The 24,393-nt window shown below is 40.6% G+C and overlaps 2 protein-coding genes across 8 annotated transcripts in view; one reads left to right on the forward strand and one right to left on the reverse strand.

The window, feature by feature from the left end:
• The window catches only part of rmdn1 (regulator of microtubule dynamics 1), a 34,786-nt gene extending 29,617 nt beyond the window's left edge, over positions 1–5,169 (reverse strand). Inside the window, exon 1 of one of the 2 annotated variants that reach the window (XM_072256577.1) lies at positions 4,893–5,158. In XM_072256577.1, coding sequence (XP_072112678.1) covers positions 4,893–5,099 — 207 coding nt within the window. In that variant the 5' untranslated portion in view covers positions 5,100–5,158. Of the gene's footprint in view, positions 1–4,892 lie in introns of both variants that reach the window. The other variant, XM_072256585.1, reaches the window with a different exon arrangement.
• Positions 5,170–5,402: 233 nt separating this feature from the next.
• Positions 5,403–24,393, forward strand: part of LOC140196766 (copine-3-like) — a 53,663-nt gene continuing 34,672 nt past the window's right edge. For 2 of the 6 annotated variants that reach the window (XM_072256534.1, XM_072256552.1), the window contains exons 1-2: positions 5,403–5,494; positions 16,464–16,568. The gene's annotated coding sequence lies outside the window, so the exon portion shown is untranslated. Of the gene's footprint in view, positions 5,495–16,374; positions 16,569–16,942; positions 17,425–22,332; positions 22,355–24,393 lie in introns of those variants that run through there. The other 4 variants (XM_072256544.1, XM_072256524.1, XM_072256515.1 and 1 more) reach the window with 4 other exon arrangements.

Raw genomic sequence — 24,393 nt, forward strand, 5'->3', positions numbered from 1 at the left:
GATACTTTTCTCTCCCCTTTTGAATTCATTTCACTTACATCATTGATTCCGAGCTCTGTGCCCAATTCTTAAATCCCAATTGTAATGGAGCATCACCTTACAAATCAGCAACTAAATTTGAAATGCTATTCTGAGTAGAAGCAAGTGATCTAAACCTTGCTGCATTGTACCAAGTTACAGACAGCATTGATACACATTGTTAGTTACAAGTGAAAACAGGAGATTCTGTTGTCACAGAAGAGATGCCACAATGGTGTTGCCTACTTGCTGCCAGGGTCAAGAATGTCTCTAAGCAGCTGCAGAAGTTCTTGAAGGGGCCGGCAAACATTCAAAGGTCATCGTACACATTGCTACAATATAGGCAAAACAAGATAGAAGAATGAGTATAGGGAGTTACACAAGAAATTTAAACACAAGATCTCAAGGATACTGGTCTTCATATTACTCTCAGCACCATAGAGACATTCATTATGACATAGGAGCAGAATTGGGCCATTTGGCCCATCAAGTCTTCTCTGACATTTCATCATGGCTGATCCATTTTCCCTCTCAACCCCATTCTCTACCCTACAACTTTTCACACCCTGACTAATCAGAAGCTTCCAACCTCTGCCTTAAATATACCCAATGACCTGGCCTCCACAGCCACCTGTGGCAACGAATTCTGCAGATTCACCATCCTCTGGTGAAAGAAATTCCCCCTCATCTCAGTATTAAACGATCACCCCTCTTACCTGAGATTCTGCCCTCTGGTCCTAGACTCCCTCGGTATGTATAGAAAACATCCTTCTGGTAAATAGGTTTCAATGAGATCCCCACTCACTCTTCTGAGTTCCAGCTAGTACAGGCCCAGGGCCATCAAATGTTTCTCATACATAACCCTTTCATACCCATAATTATTATCATGAACCTTTTCTGAACCCTCTCCAATGTCAGCACATCCTTTCTTAAATAAGGGGCCCAAAATGCTCACAATACTTCAAGTGAGGCCTTGCTAGTGCCTGAAAAAGCCTTAGCATTACAGTTTTGCTTTTATAATCTAGTCCTCTCAAAATGAATGATAACATTGCATTTGCCTTCCTTACCACTGACTCAACCTGCAAGTTAACCTTTATGAAATCCTGCACAAGGACTCCCAAGCCCCTTTACACCTCGTATTTTTGAATTTGCTCCTGTTTAGAAAATAGTCTACACTTTTATTCCTTCTACCAGAGTGCATACACATACACTTACCAATACCATTCCATCTGTCACTCCTTTGCCCATTCTCCTAATCTGTCTGTCCTTCTGCAGCCTCTCTGTTACCTCAACACTACCTGCCCCTCCATTTATCTTCGTAACGTCCTCAAACTTAGCCACAATGACGTCAGTTCTGCCATCCAAATCACTGATATATAATGTAAAAAGAATTGGTCCCAACACTGGCCCCTGCGGAGCACCAACAGTCACCGGCAGCCAACCAGAAAAGTTTCCCTTTATTCTGATAATCTCTTTGCCTCCTGATAATCAGCCAACCCTCTATCCATGCCCGTATCTTTTCTGCAAAACCATGGACCCTTAACTTGTTAAACAGCCTCATGTATGGCACCTGGTCAAAGGCCTTCTGAAAATACAAGTACACAACATGCACTGATTCTACTTTTGATTCCTCAAAGAACAGATTTGTCAGGCAAGATTTTCCCTTAAGGAAACCATTCTGACTACAGCCCATTTTATCATGTGTCTCTAAATACCCCAAGACAACATCATTACCAAAAGATTCCAACATCCTCTTAACTACTAAGGTCAGGCTAACTGGCATCTAATTTTCTTTCTTCTGCCTTCCTCCCTTCTTGAAGAGTGGAGTGACATTTGCTATTTTCCAGTTCTCTGGAATCATTCCAAAATCTACTGATTCTTGAAAGATCATTACTAATGCCTACACAATCTCTTCAGCTACCTCTTTCAGAACCCTGGGGCACAGTTCATCTGGTCCCAGTGACTTATTTACCTTCAGACCTTTCAGCTTCCCAAAGCACCTTCTGCCTAGTAATAGCAACTACACTCACTTCTACCCCCGACACTCTTGAAATCCAACATACTGTTAGTGTCTTCCATAGTGAAGACTGATACAAAATATTTATTCGGTTCATCCTCCATTTCCTTGTTCCCCCCATTACTATCTCTCCAACATCATTTTCCAGCAGTCTGATATCCACTCTTGCCTTTTTACTCTTTATACATTAAATCTGAAAAAACTTACAGTATCCTCTGATATTATTGACTAGCTTACCTTCATATTTCATTTCTCCCTCCTTATGGCTTTTTGTTAAAGTCAAAAACCCATCTTGCCCCCATTCCAACCTCACTCCTTCGGAACGCTCTGCTCTCCACTCCCTCCGCATTAATCCTAACCTTATTATTAAACCCGCCGATAAGGGGGGTGCTGTTGTAGTCTGGCGTACTGACCTCTACCTTGCCGAGGCACAGCGACAACTCGTGGATACCTCCTCTTAATTACCCCTCGATCGTGACCCCACTAAGGAGCACCAGGCCATTGTCTCCCACACCATCACCGACTTTATCCGCTCAGGGGATCTCCCATCCACTGCTACCATCCTTCTAGTTCTCGCACTTCCCGTTTCTACCTCCTACACAAGATCCACAAACCTGCCTGTCCTGGCCCACCTATTGTCTCAGCTTGCTCCTGCCCCACCGAACTCGTTTCTGCATACTCACTCTTCCTTCAGTTAGTCCTGACGAAGGGTCTCGGCCTGAAGCGTCGACTGCACCTCTTCCTAGAGATGCTGCCTGGCCTGCTGTGTTCACCAGCAACTTTGATGTGTGTGGCTTTTTGTTAAAGTTGCCTTCTGTTGGTTTTTAAAAGCTTCCCAATCCTCTAAATTCCCGATTTTGCTCTAGTATATAACCTCTCTTTTGCTTTTATGTTGACTTCCCTTGTCAGCCACAGTCGTGTCATTGTCCTCTTCTTCACGTGTATAGAATGCCTTGGATATTTCTTAATCCTTTTTTTTTCTTAATTTCTTGGCAAAGGCTTTCTCATGCAAGGGAGTGCTCCTTCCTGGCTACCTTGTACTCTCGAGAGCCCTGTCTGATCCTTATTTCCTAAAGCCAAGAATGCTTCCTTCTTCCTCTTGATTACATGCTCCACATCTCTTATCAACCATGGTTCCTTCATCTTATCATGCCCAATCTGACAAACCTATGCAGAACCCCAAGTAAGTGCTCCCTAAACAACCTCCACATTTCCCAATTGCATCACAACTGGTACAGAAGCTCCAATAAACAGCACCTCAAGCAGCTGCTGAGGTTTGTAAACTCAGTCAATTCCATCACTGGCACAGCCCTCGCCATCACCAAGGACATCTTCAAGCAGTGGTGCCTCAAGGCATCATCCATCATTTAAAACTTTCACCATATCGGGGGAGACAGTACAAGAGCCCCAATACCCACACTTAACGTTTAAGCAGCTTCTCTTCCACTGCCATCAGATTTCTGAACTGTCAACCTCGTCATTCATTTTTTGCTCTGTTTATTTATTTTGTAAATATTTTTGTGGTGGGGTGGATACAATAGGGTCTTTTAAGAGACTCTTAGATTGGTACATGGAGCTTAGAAAAATAAAGGGGTATGCAGTAGGGTAATCCCAGGCAGCTACTAGAGTAAGTTATATGGTTGGCACAACACTGTGGGCTGAAGGACATGTAATGTGCTATAGATTTCTATGTTCTACGTTCTATGTAACTGATAGTAATTCTTTAATGTCTTGCACTTTAGTGCTGCTGCAAAAATAAATTTCACACAAAATGTCAGTGATAATAAGCCTGACATTCTGAATTGCGACACTGAGACATCAAAAATGCAGTTACACAGGACATGTAATCAATTAAGACTGCAAATAAGCAGAAACAGAATTTTAATTAGTGAAATAAAAATTTTATGTTGTGAGTCTTCCTGTTTCAAAACAATCATGGAAAGTGCATCCCAAGAACTGGCAGTGAAAAATTTAGGTCATATCCAAAATTGTCACCTCAAACATCATCCTGGAATCAATCAGCAACCATTGATTTGCAGTGCTAGTCCAGTCAACCAGATTTTCCCCTCTACTCCAAAAGAGGGATAAATTAACATTCTGTTTTTTGAATTATAAAATGTTCATAGTAGTTATAGCAACCTCTTTACATTTTCTAAGTTAAAACTCATATCTTCATGAACCTAGAAGTAAAGATTTTCTTCCACATTATTTATATTAATATATTAATTATAATCTTACAGCAGAGGGGAAAGTATTTTTGGCATAAGTCAGGTGCTGAAAGTGCATGAAACACATAATACAAAGCAAGCCAAAGGAGATTCGTCAGACTAGTTACAGGGGAGAAAGTTGCCCTACTGAGAGAGGCTAGACAGTCCAGGATTTAAATGTGAACTTCAAATATTTGCCCTAGGTCAGAGACGTGGATAAAGGGACAATAGCTATAAAAGGCCCAGTTATTTAAAACTGAAGTACATGGTAATTTCTTCTCTAAGAAGGCAGCGAATCTCTGGAATTCTCTACCCCAGAAGGTGGAGAATCAGTAGATACAGTTAATGTGATACAGTTACGGGCCAGATCAGTTACAGTTATGGTGGAAGCAGATAAATATCTCAAAGAGCAAGGAATTGAGGGTTACGGACAATTGGCACAGGCCATGCTGATACTGACCGGAGGGGAAGGTTTGAGGGGCCTTTCTGCTCCTACTGTACGGCAGAGGTTGAGCCACAAGCCTCAGCCCTAAACCATGAAGCTGCAAGGTGCCTTCAAACAACCGTGAGGCCACTGACCAGAAATCTGGTCCGCTCCTCCTCCTTTGGAAATCCGGAATCAGCGGAATCTCTCCCGATCAGGCACTTACCTGAGCTTTTAACTTGGACCTAGTGAAGCCAAGAAAACCTACTCTCCAATTGCAGCTTCGGCTGCTCCCTGCGGCTTTTAACATGAAGCGAGGGACACCTAACCGACCGACCGCCGCCATCCTCGCCGGCACCGGCTGCGGCTGCACTCCGCAGCGCCGCCGCCCGGCCGCCCTCGCATTTCGTCGCTTCCGAGGACACGGAGACATCTCCCGATCGAAACACACACCGTCCAGTGCAGGCTGAACTGAAACATCTAGCCGTAAGCAACCAGTGCAGACTCAACTACAATATCAGGCAGAGAGAACCTAGGGATCCATGAGGGTCCATAACGTTATTATATTTCATTATCGCATAAAATCCATTAAATCCATGCCCCAAGTTTTCTACCAACCCACCTAGAAGTTATTTAAAGCAGCCAATTACCCAGAATATTGTTGGGACGTCGAAGGGAATCAAATCGGCTCAGAGGAGCCCACAGTGTCACAGGCCAAATTCCATACAGAATTGCTCCAGAGGTCAACATTGCCGGACCCGGGTAGCTGCCGCTCTGTCCGTTGTGCCGCTGCTGCCCTGTTTGCTGACGGAGCCCAGGCGTCTGGCTGTGAGTATCCAGTGCGGAATGAGCGCAATATTTTGACTGGGAGCATCCAGAAACTGAACTTTATTTACAACTGATAAACCTGAGTAATGGTTCATTCTACAACAACCAAGAGCATTTAATCAAGCCCAAATCACCTGTATGCATACTGCACAAGTTCGCAGACACCAGATGTGTACGACAGAAAGCACCTAAAAATTGGAGTTTAAACATCATCAACTGATCTGCATTCAAAAACATAGAAAGGCAAAGAGGACCTGTAAATACTGCCAGCACCAGCAGTTATACAGCGATTCATTTGAACTGATGTAGTGCGATTGCCTCTTAGCACAGATGTAACAGTATAGATATTCATTTTGCATTGCCAAATTGGTTATAATAAAAATACATTTATTAGTTAGTCTAACAATTGTAAATAAAATTCTTTTTGAAATAACCATAAGACACAGGAGCAGTAGGCCATTCAGCCCATCAAATCACCTCCACCATTCCATCATGGCTGATTTATTATCTCTCTCAAACTCATTCAAATACCTTCTCCCTGTAACCTTTGACACTTTTACTAATCAAGAACCTATCAACTTCCACTTTAAATATTTCCAATGACTTGGCCTCCACGGCCATCTGTGCCAATAAATTCCACCAATTCACCCCACTGAAGAAATTCTTCCTCAACTCTGTTCTAAAGGGATGCTCTAATATTCTGAGGCTGTGGCATCCGGTCCTAGACTCACTCCCACACCATAGGAAATATACTCTCCATGTCCACTCTACCTAGGCCTTTCAATATTCAGTAGGTTTCAATGAGATTCCCCCTCATTCTTCTAAACCCCAGCCAGTACTCCAGTCCAGAGCCATGAATTGCACCACATACATTAACCCTTTCAATCCTGGATCATTCTCTGGACCCTCTGCAAAACCAGCACATCCTTCCTTAGATAAGGGTGCCAAGACTGCTAACAATACACTGTGCAGTCTGACCAATTGCTTATAAAGCCTCAGTGCCTTAAAAATGCATCAAAGTATCATATGAAAAATTGTTATATTTAAAGGTATAAATGAAACCATGAATTCCCAGGTCACAATCAAAGTCTTTCGGAGGGTAGGCCTCAAAATCCCCGGCCTTGCCTGCTTTTGGCGACCGAGAAGGAGGTCAAATCATTCGGACAGAGATGGCGCTCAGTACTCGGTGTCGGAGAGCTGATCAGAGCTCGAAGTTTTCCGATGACTCAGAGTTGGATTGTGGTTGGCGTAGCAGGGAGAGCTTTTCTTCCTTCTCCCGTCTGCATGAGATGTGGGACATTTGAGAAACTTTGAACTTTACTGTGCTCACGGACTTCTTCATCAAGTTATGGTATTGTTACACTGTTTGTAACTTATGTTATAATTATGTGGTTTTGTCAGTTTTTTTCAGTCTTGGTTCGTCATAGTCATAGTCATACTTTATTGATCCTGGGGGAAACTGGTTTTCGTTACAGTTGCACCATAAATAATTAAATAGTAATAAAACCATAAATAGTTAAATAGTAATATGTAAATTATGCCAGGAAATAAGTCCAGCACCAGCCTATTGGCTCAGGGTGTCTGACCCGCCAAGGGAGGTGTTGTAAAGTTTGATGGCCACAGGCAGGAATGACTTCCTATGACGCTTGTCCTGTGTTTTGTGATATCACACCGGAGGAAATAATGTATCATTTCTTAACGCATGCATTACTAAATGACAATAAAAGAGGACCACGTGTCTTCAAAATCATAAGTCTTGATTGAGAGTTGTCTGAGGGAATTACTCAGGCTTATCAGTTGTAAGTAAAGTTCAATAGCATGGAAGATAATCTACACTGTAATTAAATAACTACCAGTTCACTTTAATGCATGAAAATAGAATTTAATAAGTTATTGAATTATCATTCACACAGCATATGTCATATAAAGTGGCAATAAGCAAAGTAAAATGGCTATGCCTGCCTTTTAATTGGTTATGTGCATGTTCTTAGCCTTCACTGATAATGCCCCCCCAACTCTTCCCGCACTACAATGATGACTGCATTGGTACTGCTTCATGCACCCATGCTGAGCTCTCATTTTCATCAAATATACCTCCAGCTTCCACCTTCTTCAAAGAATGCTGTTTCCCTTCCTCCACCATTGATTTTCCCCTTACCTGCATCTCCTCCATTTTCCAAACATTCACACTTATCCCATCTTCCTGCCACCTAACAGAGATAAGAGTTCCTCTTGTCCTCATCGACCAACACATGAGCCTCCGCATTCATCACATCAATCTCCGCAACTTCCACCACCTTCAACAGGATCCTGCCTCCAAACACATCTTTACCTACCCCCCACCACTCTCTGCTTTCCACAGGGATCGCTCCATCTGTGATTCCCTTGCTCATTTGTCCCTCCCCACTAATCTCCCTCCTGGCATACATCTCTGCAAGCGACAGATATACTGCACTTTCCCATTTACCTCATGCCTTACCTCTATTCAGGGCCCCCAACAGTCCTTCCAGGTGAGCCAGCACTTCACCTGCAGATTTGTTCGGGTCGTCTATTATGTCTGATGCTCCCGATGCAGCCTCCTCTACATTGGTGAGACTCAATGTGTATTGGGGGACCACTTTGTTGAGCATCTCCAATCCAACCACCAAAAGCAGAATTTCCTGGTGGCCAGCCATTTTAATTTCTTTTCAAACATGCCATTTCCATGGCCTTCTCTTTTGCCACGATGAAGCCACTCTCAGGGTAGAAGTGCACCACCTTATATTCTGTCGAGGTAGCCTCAACCTGATGGCATGAACATCAAATTCTCCTTCCAGTAAAATTATTTTCCCTTTCCCCTTCTCTCTTCTTCTGTTCCCCACTCTGGCCTCCTACTTCTTCTCACCTGCCTATTACCTGGTGCTCTGCCTTCTTCCTTTTCTCCTCTCCAATCAGATTCCTTCTTCTCCAATCCTTTACCTTTCCCAACCACCTGGATTCACCTGTCACTTTCTAGTTAGTCCTCCTTCCACTTCCCCCCATCTTTTTATTCTGGCATCTTCCCCCTACCTTTCCAGTCCTGAAGATGGGTTCCAGCCCAAAATGTCAACTGTTTATTGATTTCTTTAGATGCTACCTGACCTGCTGGCTCCTCCAGCATTTTGTGCATTGCTCTGAAAGTGAACTCAATGCGAAATTATTGCTGTCAACCAGACTGAAATTAAATGCTTGCAAGTCATATTGAAGCTATAATACGTTGAGATTGTATTCAGAGCATTTCCTGGTTGGCACTTTGTAAGGGATCATTAAAAATTTGAGGCAGTGCAGGGAAGAGCATTTTGTATGTACTCCATGTGTACTTGATTAGGTACCTCCTGTACCTAATAATGTGGCCATCAAGTGTATGCTTGGGGCCTTCTGTTGTTGAAGCCCATTCACTTTGAGGATCCACGTGTTGTGCATTCAGAGATGCTCTTCTGCACACCGCTGTTATAACGTGATTATTTGAATTACTGTTGCCTTCCTGTCAGGTTGAACCAGTCTGGCCTCTCTTCTCCTCTGACCTCTCATTATCAAGGCACTTTCACCTACAGAACTGTCACACATTAGACATTTTTTTTTTTTGGTTTTTTTGTGCCATTTTCTGTAAACTCCATACAGTTGTGCATGAACATTTCAGGAGATCAGCAGATTCTGAGATACTCAAACCATGCCACCTGGCACCAACAATCATTCCATGGTCATAGTCAATTAGTTCACATTTCTTTCCCATTCTAATGCTTGGTCTGAGTAGCAACTGAACCTTTTGATCTTTTGGTAATATTTATTGGCAATTGGCATACTGATGCAAGGAACAATACCATAAGATATTAAGACCATAAGATATAGGAGCAGAATTAGGCCATTTGGCCCATTGAATCTACTCTGCCATTTCATCATGGCTGATCCATTTCCCTCTCAGCCCTACTCTCTTGCCTTCTCCCTGCAACCAACCTTTCATGCCTTGACTAACCAAAAATAAACCTCTGCCTTAAATATACCCAATGACTTGTCCTCCATAGCCACCTGTGGCAATGAATTCCATAGATTCACCACTCCCTGGCTGAAGAAATTCCTCCTCATCTCCATTTTAAATGGATGCCCCTCTATTCTAAGGCTGTCCCCTCTGGTCTTAGAATTCCCCACCAAAGGAAATATCCTTTCCACATCCACTCTTCTGAGGTTTTTCAATATTGGATAGGTTTCAGTGAGATTCCTCCACTCCCCGTTATTCTGAATTCCAGTGAGTACAGGTGCAGAGCCATCAAACACTCATATGACAAGCTTTTCAATCATGGAATCATTTTCATGAGCCTCCTTTGATCCCTCTCCAATGTCAGCACATCCTTTCTTAGATAAGGGGCCCACAACTGCTCCCAGTACTCCAAGTGAGGCCTCACCAGTGTTTTATAAAGCTTCAGCATTAATCATCTCGAAATGAATGCTAACATTGCATTTGCCTTCCTCACCACTAACTCAACCTGTAAATTAACCTTTAGGAAATCCTGCACGAGGACTCCCAAGTCCCTTTGTACCTCAGATTTGTGAATTTTCTCTCCATTTAGAAAATAGTCTACACTTTTATTTCGTCTACCAAAGTGCATGCCTGTATACTTCCTGACATTGTATTCCATCTACCACTTCTTTGCCTATATTCCTAATCTGTCCAAGTCCTTCTGTAGCCTCTCTGCATTCTCAAGACTACCTGCCCCTCCACCTATCTTTCTATCATCTGCAAACTTGGCTACAAAGCTATCAATTTCATTGTCCAAATCATTGTCATATAACATACAAACAACAACACAGAACCCTGTGGAACACCGGCAGCTAACCAGAAAAGGCTCCCTTTATTCCCACTCTTTGCCTCCTGCCAATCAATCAATCCTCTATTCATGCTAATATTTTCTTGTAATACCATGGGCCCTTAACTTACTAAGCAGCTTTATGTGTGGTACATTGTCAAAGGGTTTCTGAAAATCCCAGTATACAACATCCATCAATTCTCCTTTGTCTATCCTGCTTGTTAATTCCTCGAAGAATAACAAATTTGGCAAGCAAGATTTTCCCTTAGGGAAACCATACTGACTTTGGCCTATTTTTCATGTGCTTCCAAATACCCTGAGATCTCATTCTTAACAATCAACTCCAACATCTTTTCAACCACTGATGTCAGACTAACTGGCTTGTAATTTCTTTTCTTCTACCTTTCACACTTTTTGAAGAGTGGAGTGGTATTTGCAATTTTCCAGTCCTCCAGAACCATGTCAGAATCTAATGGTTCTTGCAAGATCATTACTAATCCTTCCATAATCTCTTCAACCACCTCTTTCAGAAATACCGCCACCTGCTGAGCATCATACAAGTACACCAAATACACCCTTTCACATGTCCATCACTGCAACCCACACAGTACTATGAGCATCAAAATCCCCTGATCATTGGCTAACAAACTTCTAGCATTCCATTGTAAGAAAAAAGGAAAGAAAAAGCATAAGAAAAAAAAGACACGAAGAAAAAACATTAAGAAAAATTTGTCGTCTGAATTATTATTTATCCCTTCCTGCAAAGCGTCATTAATAACTTCTAGAGTTAACTCCTATCTCTAGATGATTTTCTGCAGCTTTTAATATAATTTAATTTTATTTCTGTCCTACTTCTAATTTGTGCTGTACAATTTACCACATCTGCCATGAAAGTAACAAATTCTCTGTTATAAAATTATGCACTTTACATACTGACTATCTGTATTCTGGCTATTTATAGGTTAATTGATACAGTCTTCTGTATTTTCTGAAGAGCCTCTGCATATGATATACTGATTTCTATCTGAACATGGTGCACTTCCACATTCTTTTTCTACACAGGATACCCTGCATAAGCAGAGCTACATTCCCTTCCACAATTGATACATTTTGGCCTAATGCCTTCTCCACAATTACCATAATCATATTTTCCAGCACATCTTCAACACCACTTTTTATCCCTACACACAGCTGCTACATGACCAAACTTCTGGCACAGAAAATATCTCAGAATGGGCAGCACATGGATTCGAACAATAAAACTCACAACTTAAATTAACCCTATCAGGCAATGTTTTTTCCATCAAATTTAATCAACTCCAATAAGTTATTTGTTCTTACTCCACCACAAAACACTTTTAAACATTTAGCATCCACAACTTTTACCCCAATTAAATTATTTTAACTTGGTCCATGAATACACCTAAAGGCACTTCTGTGATTATTTGCCAAAGCCACTGTCATTCAGTATAATTCCTTTGTGTTTCCTTCCTTCTGCCTACAGCTTTCAACCCTAAAGCTCTCTCGTGTTGCTTACTATCTTTACAAAACATTAAGAGTGCCCCATTTAGACCATAAGACCGTAAGACAAAGGAGCAGAAGTCGGCCATTTGGCCCATCGAGTCTGCTCCGCCATTTTATCATGAGCTGATCCATTCTCCCATTTAGTCCCACTGCCCCGCCTTCTCATCATAATCTTTGATTCCCTGGCCTCTCAGATAACCATCAATCTCTGCCTTAAATACACCCAATGACTTGGCCTCCACTGCCGCCCGTGGCAACAAATTCTACAGACTCACCACCCCCGGCCAAAAAAATTTCTTCACATCTCTGTTCTGAATGGGCGCCCTTCAATCCTTAAGTCATGCCCTCTCGTACTAGACTCCCTCACCATGGGAAACAATTTTGCCACATCCACTCTGTCCATGCCTTTCAATATTCAAAACGTTTCTATAAGGTACCCCCTCATTCTTCTAAACTCCAAGGAATACAGTCCAAAAGCAGTCAAACATTCCTCATATGTTAACCCTCTCATTCCTGGAATCATTCTAGTGAATCTTCTCTGAACCCTCTCCAACGTCAGCAAATCCTTTCTTAAATAAGGAGCCCAAAACTGCACACAGTACTCCAAGTGAGGTCTTACCAGTGCCTTATAGAGCCTCAACATCACATCCTTGCTCCTATACTCTATTCCTCTAGAAATGAATGCCAACATTGCATTCGCCTTCTTCACCTCCAACTCAACCTGGAAGTCAACCTTAAGGATATCCTGCACGAGGACTCCCATGTCCCGTGCATCTCAGAACTTTGAATTCTCTCTCTCCATTTAAATAATAGTCTGCCCGTTTATTTCTTCTGACAAAGTGCATAACCATATACTTTCTAACGTTGTATTTCATTTGCCACTTCTTTGCCCATTCTCCCAATCTATCCAAGTCTCTCTACAGACTCTCTGTTTCCTCAGCACTACCGGCCCCTCCACCTATCTTCGTATCATCAGCAAACTTAGCCACAAAGCCATCTATTTCATAATCCAAATCGTTGATATGCAACGTAAAAAGAAGCGGTCCCAACATGGACCCCTGTGGAACACCACTGGTAACCGGCAGCCAACCAGAATAGGATCCCTTTATTTCCACTCTCTGTTTCCTGCCAATCAGCCAATGCTCTATCCACGTATGTAACTTTCCCGTAATTCCATGGGATGCTGAATGTTTAAAAGTAATTCCATCTTGTTAAGCAGCCTCATGTATGGCACCTTGTCAAAGGCCTTCTGAAAATCCAAATATACAACATCCACTGCATCTCCTTTGTCTAGCCTACTTGTAATTTCCTCAAAAAATTGCAATAGGTTTGTCAGGCAGGATTTTCCCTTAAGGAAACCATGCTGAGTTCTGCCTATCTTGTCATATGCCTCCAGGTATTCTGCAACCTCATCCTTGACAATCGACTCCAACAACTTCCCAACCACCGATGTCAAGCTAACAGGTCTATAATTTCCTTTTTGCTTCCTTACCCCCTTCTTAAATAGTGGAGTGACATTTGCAATCTTCCAGTCCTCTGGAACCATGCCAGACTCTATCGACTTCTGAAAGATCATCGCTAATGCCTCCACAATCTCCACAGCTACTTCCTTCAGAACACGAGGGTGCATTCCATCTGGTCCAGGAGATTTATCGACCTTTAGCCTATTCAGTTTCCTGAGTACTTTCTCTGTCGTAATTGTGACTGTGCACACTTCTCTTCCCTGACACCCTTGACTGTTCAGTATACTGCTGATGTCTTGCTCAGTGAAGACTGATGCAAAATACTTGTTCAGTTCCTCCGCCATTTCCTTATCTCCCATTACAATTTCTCCAGCATCATTTTCTATCAGTCTTATATCTACTCTCACCTGTCTTTTACTCTTTATATATTTGAAAAAGCTTTTAGTATCCTCTTTGATATTATTTGCTAGCTTCCTTTCATAGTTCATCTTTTCCCTCTTAATGACCTTCTTAGTTTCCTTTTGTAAGCTTTTAAAAACTTCCCAATCCTCTGTCTTCCCACTAATTTTTGCTTCCTTGTACGCCCTCTCCTTTGCTTTAACTTTGGCTTTGACTTCTCTTGTCAACCACGGTTGCATCCATTTTCCACTTGAAAATTTCTTCTTTTTTGGAATATACCTGTCTTGCACCTTCCTCACTTCTCGCATAAACTCCAGCCATTGCTGCTCTGCCGTCCTTCCCGCCAGTGTCTCTTTCCAGTCAACTTTGGCCAGTTCCTCTCTCATGCCACTGTAGTTTCCTTTACTCCACTGAAACACCGACACATCAGATTTCGGCTTCTCTTTTTCAAATTTCACAGTGAACTCAATCATGTTATGATCACTGCCTCCTAAGGGTTCCTTCACCTCAATCTCTCTAATCACCTCTGGTTCATTACACAATATCCAATCCAGTACAGCCGATCCCCTAGTGGGCTCAACAACAAGCTGTTCTAAAAAGCTATCTCGCAGACATTCTACAAATTCTCTCTCTTGAGATCCAGTGCCGACCTGATTTTTCCAATCTACTCGCATGTTAAAATCCCCCACAATTATCATAACACTGCCCTTCTGACAAGCCTTTTCAATTTCCAGTTGTAATTTGTAGTCCACATCACTGCAGCTGTTTGGAGGCTTGTATATAACTGCCATCAGGCTCCTTTTACCCCTGCAATTTCTTAGCTCAACCCATAAAGATTCTGCACCTTCCAATTCTATGTCACCTCTTTCTAATGATTTATTATCATTTCTTACCAATAAGGTCACGCCTCCCCCTCTGCCTACCTGCCTATCCTTCCAATACACCGTGTATCCTTGGACGTTCAGCTCCCAGAGACATGCATCCTTTCGCCACGTCTCAGTGATGGCCACAATATCATACCCGCCAATCTGATTTCTTAAAGGTCTTGCACCCACAATATTTCCTAATGATTTTTTTTTCCAAATCCTTAGTTAATCTAATCGGAATGATACCTGAAACAAGTCCACATTCAAAACTCAGCAACGCCTTAAACTCCTCCTTCCTTCTTTTATTTAAACCCCATCTACTGCCATCATCGCTGGACAATAAGTTACCACAATCCTCAATCCAGGATATTTTTCTGTTCACCATGGGGAACAGCTTTAAACTCAAAGAACAAAATCTAGAGAGTAAAATCAGTAAATTAAAATCAGCAGATCAGTGAATTAGCAAACATGCCACCTCACATACATCCTGCTATGAAAAGGTATGAAGCAAGGTATAAGAAGGTGCAGCTTACTGCCTTCTACCTTTACTTTTCCAGCAAACTCAAGCATCTCACTCCTGGAGCATGAGCCTGTGACCATCATTAGGAAATTGGAAGAGGAGGGTGCAGTTACAGATTCCTGTTAGAAATTCTGAGGCTACTGACCAGCCCACATTCCATTCATGCGACAATAGGTACAATTAAATTGCAACAATCTATAGTATATCTTTATATTATGGATTTAATTCAAGGGTGAAGAGTAAATGTTATACAGTACTGAATAGCATTCTTTGATTAAAAAAGGGCAAGTTATCCTTATAAGTTTAGTTATTGTGGCCAACTGATTGCAAGAGTTATGATGAAGTCCTTTCCCTTCTATCTTACGGCAACAAGCAAATTAAGCAGCCTATCAAACTTAAAATGGTGTCCTTTGCCAGATAAATATCACATGAGACTTGTATATTCCCTATTTCATAAGGATTAAGGTACATCTATTGCAACCTATCTATTACAGAATGTAGTCATATAACCCTGACAAATCAAAATCTCAGATAATTAAAAAGATCGAAGTAAAACTAAAGATGTTGAACAAAAATTAATTAAAACAGAAAATGCTTGAAGCACTCAGCAAGTCAGGCAGCATTTGTGGTAAGAGAAACTAACTTAACTTTGCAGCTCAATAATTTTCTTGGAGAGAAAAAAGTATTTTCAAATTAGGAGAAGTGAGCAGAGGGGTGGATAGGATAAAACCTACATTTGTGATGAGGCTATGGTTGCTGTGGGGATAAACTGTTAACTAGGTCACTTGATTAATTGATTAATATGGGCAGTTAAGAGAGATAATCTGAGCTCAGGGTTATAAACTCAATGAAATGTGGGAAGCTAGTAAGTGATAACACATCGCAAAATAAAATTTGTTAAAAGCAGAGCTGTGGGACATACCTAATAGCTTCAAGCTATGCTAATGGTGAAAAAAAAACCAAGTCAGTATCACAGATGGACCAGCTAGTTCTATAGAGAGAGCATGTTACCTGCAACTGCAGAATTTGCTATTGGGAATTCAGAAGGCATCTAAGTACCTATTCAGTAGTTAAGGAGTTTTTCAAGCTTTCCCAGGGTACCATCATAAGTGTGTAGGAGTCTACAGACAGATAAATCATGGCATGAAGGGAGGGAGAATTAAAATAGCAGGCAACAGGAAATTTGGGGGCCGGGGTCACTCCTGCAAACACCAGTAACTCATTCTGCATTTGATTTCACCAGTGTAGCAAATGTTTATAAATACAAACATCATACATTAAATTGGGAAAAGTGCAAACTCTTTACTGTTTAAACTGTAAAGACTGATTGAGTCCTGTTTGACGAGGTGGTGAAAGGTTGTACCTCCTGTATTTCAGAGAAAAGTGCCATGAAGATGAATGACTGGAGTGTACAGAGTAGACTAGGAAGTCGTGAAAAGAATTTCTAAAAATCCTGAAAGAGGAGGGGAAGCCGCCCAAAATGTGAGTGTTTCTAGTATTTTTTTTTGTTTTATTTTATCTGTCATAAGCATTTCCAATCTCCCCAATATTAGCTCCTTGATGGTGCAATGTGGAACGGAAAGAACAACTGCGCAATCTGCCTCCTCACCCATTTTGTCGGAGAATCAAATTTAGTCCAAACTCCGGTGCTCGGCCGCGTTACTTAGTTTTGCTCTTTTTCTTTCAATTTAACTATTAAATGTGGTACAGTACTCCGCGGTATAATCAACGCACTACTAAAAACTGATTTCTTCCCACGAAGTACAGATGGTGTCTCCGTTTCCTCAAAAGCCCGGTTGGGGTTCTGCAGAAATTTCACTCATTACTATTTTATAAAGTAATTAGTTTATAAAGTCGTGGAGGTCACTTTAATTTAAAAAAAAAATAGATATCTTATTACGCAGTGTTCTTTCTGAGCCCAAGTTTGATAACCCTCAATTTTTGTCCACCCACAAACACATAGCTGTCAAATTTCAAGTCTAAACGTTGATTTTAGCTCAGCTGTGGCTGGGCTAACGCGCGTAGAATGGCTTCTTTAGAGGAACCGCCCCTGGAAATGACAGCTGCCCGAGAAGGAGACGTGAAGAGATCACAACAACTCGGATTGAATAATTCCTCTTGAAAACTCACGGGTGCCTGCAAAGACTGTAGGTCTTGGTCAGAAACATTTTAATCGCAGTCAAATCCGGGAACTGAAAACCGAACGGTGTGGAGGGTGCGCCCTGCTGATCGCCCAGCATTACGCCGCAGGAAGTACTGGATCAGACGCACTGCAGGTCTCCAGCAAACCCGTCGGCCTTGCATGTAACTTTGGTTTCATCTCGCTCTTCCTAACTTAGTAAGGACTGGGACGACATTCACTTTACTCTGTTGCTAACGTGCTTTTAATGTGATGGCTTGTTGTTAGTTTACTTTTGTTGTGATGGTTTTCTAGAGTGGAGTCAATGTTGAAAGAATACCCTAAACCCTAATGCATGCGGTTGTATGGTAAACAACTTAACCATATTAATGTTTAATTATATGGGGAAGTTAGAAAAATAATTAGTGCCTCAAATTAGGCTACGTTCTACGGAACAGTGATTAAATTCCTTAAAGGCCCGTGGGGTATGAACGTAAACGCCTTCCTCTCTAGCTCTTTACCTTTCCCACTTACCTGGCTGGTCCTAGCACCTTTTAGCGATCCTCCTCCTCCTCTCTCCACTTTTTGTTTTAGCGCCTTTCCCCTTCCTCTCCAGTACTCAAAAGGGTCTCCACCCGAATGTAGACGCTTTTTAATTCTTTCCATAGATGCTGCCTGACCTGCCGAGATCATCCAGCATTTGTTGTGTGTATTGCTTTGGAATTTCCAGCATCTGCAGAGTGTCTGGTATTTAGGAGACGCTATATAATCTATCTTCTCCACAGTATATAGACAAGAATAGCAGCAAATGTAGTATGGTATACAATATTGAAAAATACCTGTTTTCTCCGAGACTGAGTTGGGCTTCTGGGAGGAGTGAGATACAAGAAAAGGTATCTGTAGGTATGTTCTGAGCTTACTGGTTATTGAGGGAAATGATGAGGTGACATGTAGTGAATGTGCATTCTGAGGAAGGGTGTGGCAGTCATGTTTGATGGTTACATGCTATAGATATTGGAAGTGGTTTTGGCTGACCTATGGTCTGTGGAACTGTTTGGGTGGAAGTAAAGGCCCAAATAAAGTTCAGGGATGGAGGAGATGAGGGGATAGGTGTAGCAGATGAATCCAGTGGAAGGCCTGTTGGCAATAGGTTAGGTTTGGGATTGCTCAGTAGCATTGAGGGATGAGATTTAACAGAGATGGAGAAACTGGGAAAATAGAATGTAGTCATTGTATGAAGCTAATTGAAAGTCAGTTAGTTTGCTGCCCCTAAAATAAACGTCAGGAGTGGAGAGAAAGGAACAAATTAACTGCAAAGTTAATAGAATTTCCTAGTTTATGATAAGTGGTGGGAAAATGTAAAAATAGGGCTATCAATGATCTGAACATTATTAAACCACTTATTTGGGAGAAGTGAGTGAAATCAGAAGTAGGCCAACATGAAAACAAGTTGAGATAGCTGGAGGAGGAGGGAATGGTAGCAGAGTAATCGCTGGGCTTTCATTCAAGGAAGCAGAGAAGGTTGAGATAAGGAAATCCAGAAGAATAGGATGGCCAAGCGGAAATTGAGAGTAGTATGTTTAAGTTTATACCTAGGAATCAGAATCAGGTTTATTATCACCGGCATGTGATGTGAAATTTGTTAACTTTGTAGCAGCAGTTCAATGCAATACATAATCCAGCAGAGACAGAGAAAAAATAATAAATAAAACAAAACAATAAATAAATAAATCAATTGTGTACATTGAATAGATTTTTAAAAAATGTGAAAAAACAGAAATTCTGTCAATTAAAAAAAGTGAGAGTGTCCAAAGCTTCAATGCCCATTTAAGAATCGGATGGCAGAGGGGAAGAAGCTGTTCCCAAATCGCTGAGTGTGTGCCTTCAGGCTTCTGTATCTCCTACCTGATGGTAACCGTGAGAAAAGGGCATGGCCTGTGTGCTGGAGGTCCTTAATAATGGACGCTGCCTTTCTGAGACACTGCTTCCTAAAGATGGCCTGGGTACTTTGTAGGCTAGTGCCCAAGATGGAGCTGACTCTATCCTTACAACCTTCTGCAGCTTCTTTCAGTCCTGTGCAGTAGCCCCTCCATACCAGACAGTTATGCAGCCTGTCTGAATGCTCTCCATGGTACAACTATAGAAGTTTTTGAGTGTGTTTGTTGACATGCCAAATCTCTTCAGACTCCTAATGAAGTATAGCTGCTGTCTTGCCTTCTTTATGACTACATCAATATTTTGGGACCAGGTTAGATCCTCAGAGATCTTGATGCCCAGGAACTTGAAGCTGCTCACTCTCTTTACTTCTGATCCCCCTGAGGATTGGTATGTGTTCCTTTGTCTTGCCCTTCCTGAAATATAAACAACCTTGAAAATTAGTTCTTTATAGCAGTAGAATTAGCAAGGCCAGGAAACTGAAACCATTGGAAATCTAGTTAAGAGACTGGATGAAGGAATACAAATTAGTTCAGGTGAGAAAACATAAACTCCATGGTTAAGACCAGATGGAAGGAATTAATTTACCAGGACTTTAGGAAGGAGAAGCAGACATTGTGATGGGTGGAGGTACTTTGAGATTGGAAGCTATTGTAGACATGAATCAAATAAAATTCCTGGAAGAGTCAAAGGAAAGCTACTACAAGCCTGTAACTGTTTGTTACAATATGTTCTGTAACAGTTTGCTGTTGGTACTTTTTTATTTCATGATATTAGATGAACATATATCTGTATATTGTTGATTTTAAATTTGTAGCTTTTGCTGCATAAAACAGGCACTGTACTCCATTTAAATTGTAAAACAGGTTATGTGAAGTGTTTCTGAGGCCTGTACCGAGTCATTTTTCATATCTTTTTGAATGTGGCTTGCCCTTGTGGGCATCCTTGATAATTAAGAAAAGTTGTTGGGTTGCCAGCTGAGGTCAATGTAAAATTCTCAATTAATTTCAATAATGTAACAAAGGTTCTGCTTCTGAAATCTGATTTTTGAGTACCTGTCTGGAGTAAGTGCTGTGTCAGTAAAACCAAATAGACATTTAGTACGTATTAAAACAATTTTGGAGAGAACATACATATATATATTCCATATTTATTCAACTGAAAGTTCTCCATCCCTTGTTGGGAAATTGTACACTAATCATTATCTAGCTTTACTTGTGCTGTCATTCTAATGCAGTGGTAAGTAATACTGATGTGCTGTTGGTCATCAGCACTACATTTCAGAAATAGTTGATCCAAGTTATGTCATTGTGCTGCAGTCTGCAAATCAATCAGTAGTGAAGGAGATCTGAATATGTGTATAAAAGGCACTCTGCAGAAATTCTTAATGCTGGCTCAAAGAAAATTATTTATTTTTTTTAACATGTGGGTTTCTGCTGGTCTGGCAATATATTTTGCAAAGCCAGAGCAATAGGAAGTCAGAATCAGGTTTAATATCACTGGCATACGTCTAGAAGTTTATTATGCAGCAGCAGTACAATTCATAATATATTTTAAAAAGTTAAATAAGTATTGCGAAAACAAAAAAAAGTAGTGAGGTTGTGTTCATGGGGTCAATGTCCATTCAGAAATCTAATGGCAAAGGGGAAGAAGCTATTCCTGAATGGTTGAATGTGTGCCTTCGGGCTCCTAATCAACCCACATAAAGTAATGGAGGAACTTAGCAGACCGTGCAGCATCTATAGAAAAGAGAACAGTCGATGTTTCAGACCAGGCTCTTCAACTGGACAGTACCCTAACCCTAACCCTGATTGTCAATTCATGTAGCTTTAGACCAACTAATTGTACCTGCTTCATCTACAATTACTTGCATTTAAGACTATCTTCCTTCTCCCCAAAGTCGTCTTTTCTCCTACAAGCAAAAGTTAGATTCTATCGACCTCGGTATTTTCAATACTGCATTCTTTGACTTGTTTAGCCATAGCTGATGGATGATGGTTCTTGATGGCTAAGTGATGATTGTTCAGTTTGTATGTGAAGCAGTAATGAATGAAAATGAATGGTTTTATAAAGTGGAAGTTGATAGATTCTTGATTAGTAAGGGCATGCATCAAAGGTTACATGGAGAGAGCAGGAGAATGGGTTAACGGAAAATCAGTCAGCCATCATACAATGGTGGAGCAGACTCAATGGGCTGACTGGCCTCATTCTGCTCCTCTGTCTTATGGTAAATTTGTTTTGTACAAATTTTCAAATACAATAGGAAGTCAAAGGTGATGGTACTTTTGAAGAGCATTCAACTTTCTATCTATTCTAAGATCAGATTTTTATTTTATCCTGCAACCTGACCTGCACTTTTCGACAGAGCAATCTCTCTTGCTTTCTCTGAGACAAGTGTCCACACTTCTATTACATTTGGTTCATTTTGGAACATAGACACAGGAAGGTTAATGTGGTCTTGGTAAAATATGTATAGTTAAGCCCCTCCATTGGACAAGCAATCATTTGAATTGCCGTAATTAGTTAGTACTCTCAACTTACTGCAAAAGTTGAAAATATCGTACTCTGTCCAGTTTATTTTCTCTCCTTGTAATTATTTTCACCAAGTCTATGTGTTGCTGAGATATTTGAGATGAGAGTTCATTGAGGCTCTGGAATTGACTGTTTTCAGAGTTTGGGGAAAGTTGCACAGTGAGAAAAACAGGAATAAAAATAACTTTGCCATCTGAACTATTATTTTTATTTAATATTTTGACTAGTTATACTGTAAAGTCATGAATCCACTTTTTGCCTTTAATTTGTTTGACAACAATGTGTTTCCTTTACTTGATGGATTTAGAGGTTTTTTTTTAGCCTTGATGTACGAACAGGATAGCACAAAAATAGACTCTTCAACCCACAATGTCCACATTGAACACGTATGTGGAATATGTCTTTAAGATTATGCTTTGATCCTTTGTAAATTTGAAAGGTATTTGTAGTATAATAGCTAACTTTTCTGATGTTGGAATATTGTAATCATCCTGCTGTAGGAAAGGTGCCATTATGCTGGTAAGATTGCAGGGAAGGTTTATAAGGATGTTGCCAGGACTCGGGGGACTAAATTATGGAGAAAGGTTGAGCATGCTGAGACTTTTCATTGGACAGTAGGACTGTGGTCCTGGACCATGATTGTACCTGACAAAGTGCATTCATTTTCATTTTACCTGCATAGGTGAGTGCTTTTTGGTTATACAACTGGGATTTCTTTCAAAAGCATTATTACTAAATAGCTAAGCATATCTACAAAACTTGTTTGGATTATAATTATCAGGAATGAGGAAGGAAAAGTTTGATTATCTTATTTGAATAGAAAATCATAACGTTGTGAAAATTTTATTGTACACAATTTTATCAAGTAGGCTATGTACTAAAGATGCACTGACCTGTATTAATACCACAATGTATGCCCCATAAACTCTGACTCTTGTTATATTAACCAGATAATGAAACCACTCTGTTCATGCATGTCCTTACAAATTATGGTACATTTCCAATTACATACTTTGCTGTAGAATAAAATAATAAGATGTCTAGATATCTAACAATTCCCAAGTTTGAACTTTGTTGCCGTGTTTGTCACAGTACAAAAACTAACCTAACAGGTAGAGTCCCACATGAATGACTATGCTACTTCATAACGAACAGGAGCATAGTTACCCTCACCATACTATTCCTAGTCTTTCTACAGTACGTAAGCCATTTGACCACACATCCTCTTTCTACACTTTCCCTCTGACTTACACTACACATACACTTTGCTTCTAAATGTATTTGAATGCTGCTATTCTGCTTCTCTTGGTGATGTTATCTAAACTGTGTACGTCTGTTTCCAAGTGCATGTGGATGGTTCTAGGTCTAGGCTTTATTTCATATTTGGTATGATGGGATAAACAGATTTCTTCTGGAAAATACTGGGAGGATAGAAGCTGTTTACTTCTATCCTACCACAAACTTTGTTTCTTTGTCACTTCATTTTTTTTCCTCCTTCCTGCCCATCAGGTTGCTTTTAGCATGTGTCCTGTTTGATCTGGAGAAAAGGTTCTGATACCAGAATACCATCTCCTCTCCATCAGTAAAAACACATAGTCATATCTTTATAACAATCCTGGTTTTGCTGTTGCCTCATATGCTACTCCATGTTACTGTACCTCCAGGTGACTATTTCAGTGGTCTCACGAAAGCCTCCCAACTTCTTCGTACCATAACCCCGAGTTTATCATAAATTCTGATGCCTATTTTTAACTAACACCATCCTGATCTCTTGTCATGGTAGATGCTTGTTCACATCTACCAGTATTGCCACATTTAAAAACAATTGTTTTGTTCCCATCTTTTCCTAACTTTATCCATAAATGCTGATGTAAATTTTCTGTAATACAGCCATCTTAAAATACTTCATTCTCTTGAGGGTCATGTGTGTTCCCAGAAACACTCACTGAATTCCCAAAAACCTTCCTTGAATTGTTCAGACACTAACCAAATAACTTCAAATAGTGGGAGGACAGTACATTTTAAAACACAGCCATCTATTTTGGAGGAATGGGCTATTGAATTAAAAAAACTAAAGCATGCAAAAGTTTGACCGTCTTTGCTTCAGGATTTTATATATATTTCCATTTTCACTCATGGCTTGGCTGGCTGTTTTCTGGAATTCCTCAGTAAACTTCTATACTCTTGTCTCTCCTTCTCCTTTTATGATATTCATTCTATTTCTTTGACTTTGGTTTGGAGCATCTATCAGAAGTTCCTCAGATCAAATTTTGTAAGGCATCCCAGGACTCGTTGATGTTAAGGCAATTTGCAAGTGAACTTCTTAATGACTCCCATATCCATTTTCCTTGACTAGTACAAGTCCAATCAATGACATAAATTGAGGTTGTAGTTGCATTTATTGCTTTAAACAATTGCTTGCTTCTTCTATTCCACAAGCTAAAACTAGAAGCTATAAACAGCTTGATCAAAATGAAAATCATCAATGTCTTGATCTTGTTAGAACCATAAAGTACACTTGAATCTTAATAAATTTAGAAATAGCTTTGTTCAGCTCAGGGTGTTAATACTTGGTGCTGAGCCTAGCTGAAGTAAATACGCCATGATCTATCTCCCATGTTGTACAATGCAGGTGTGGCAATGCAAGATGAGATCATATAAGGAGCATGTCAGCAGCAGTTCTTTGCAGAATTAAACCTGCACAACTCAAGTACAATTCTT

This window comes from Mobula birostris, chromosome 1, assembly GCF_030028105.1.
Source record: "Mobula birostris isolate sMobBir1 chromosome 1, sMobBir1.hap1, whole genome shotgun sequence".
Classification (NCBI taxonomy): Eukaryota; Metazoa; Chordata; class Chondrichthyes; order Myliobatiformes; family Myliobatidae; genus Mobula; species Mobula birostris.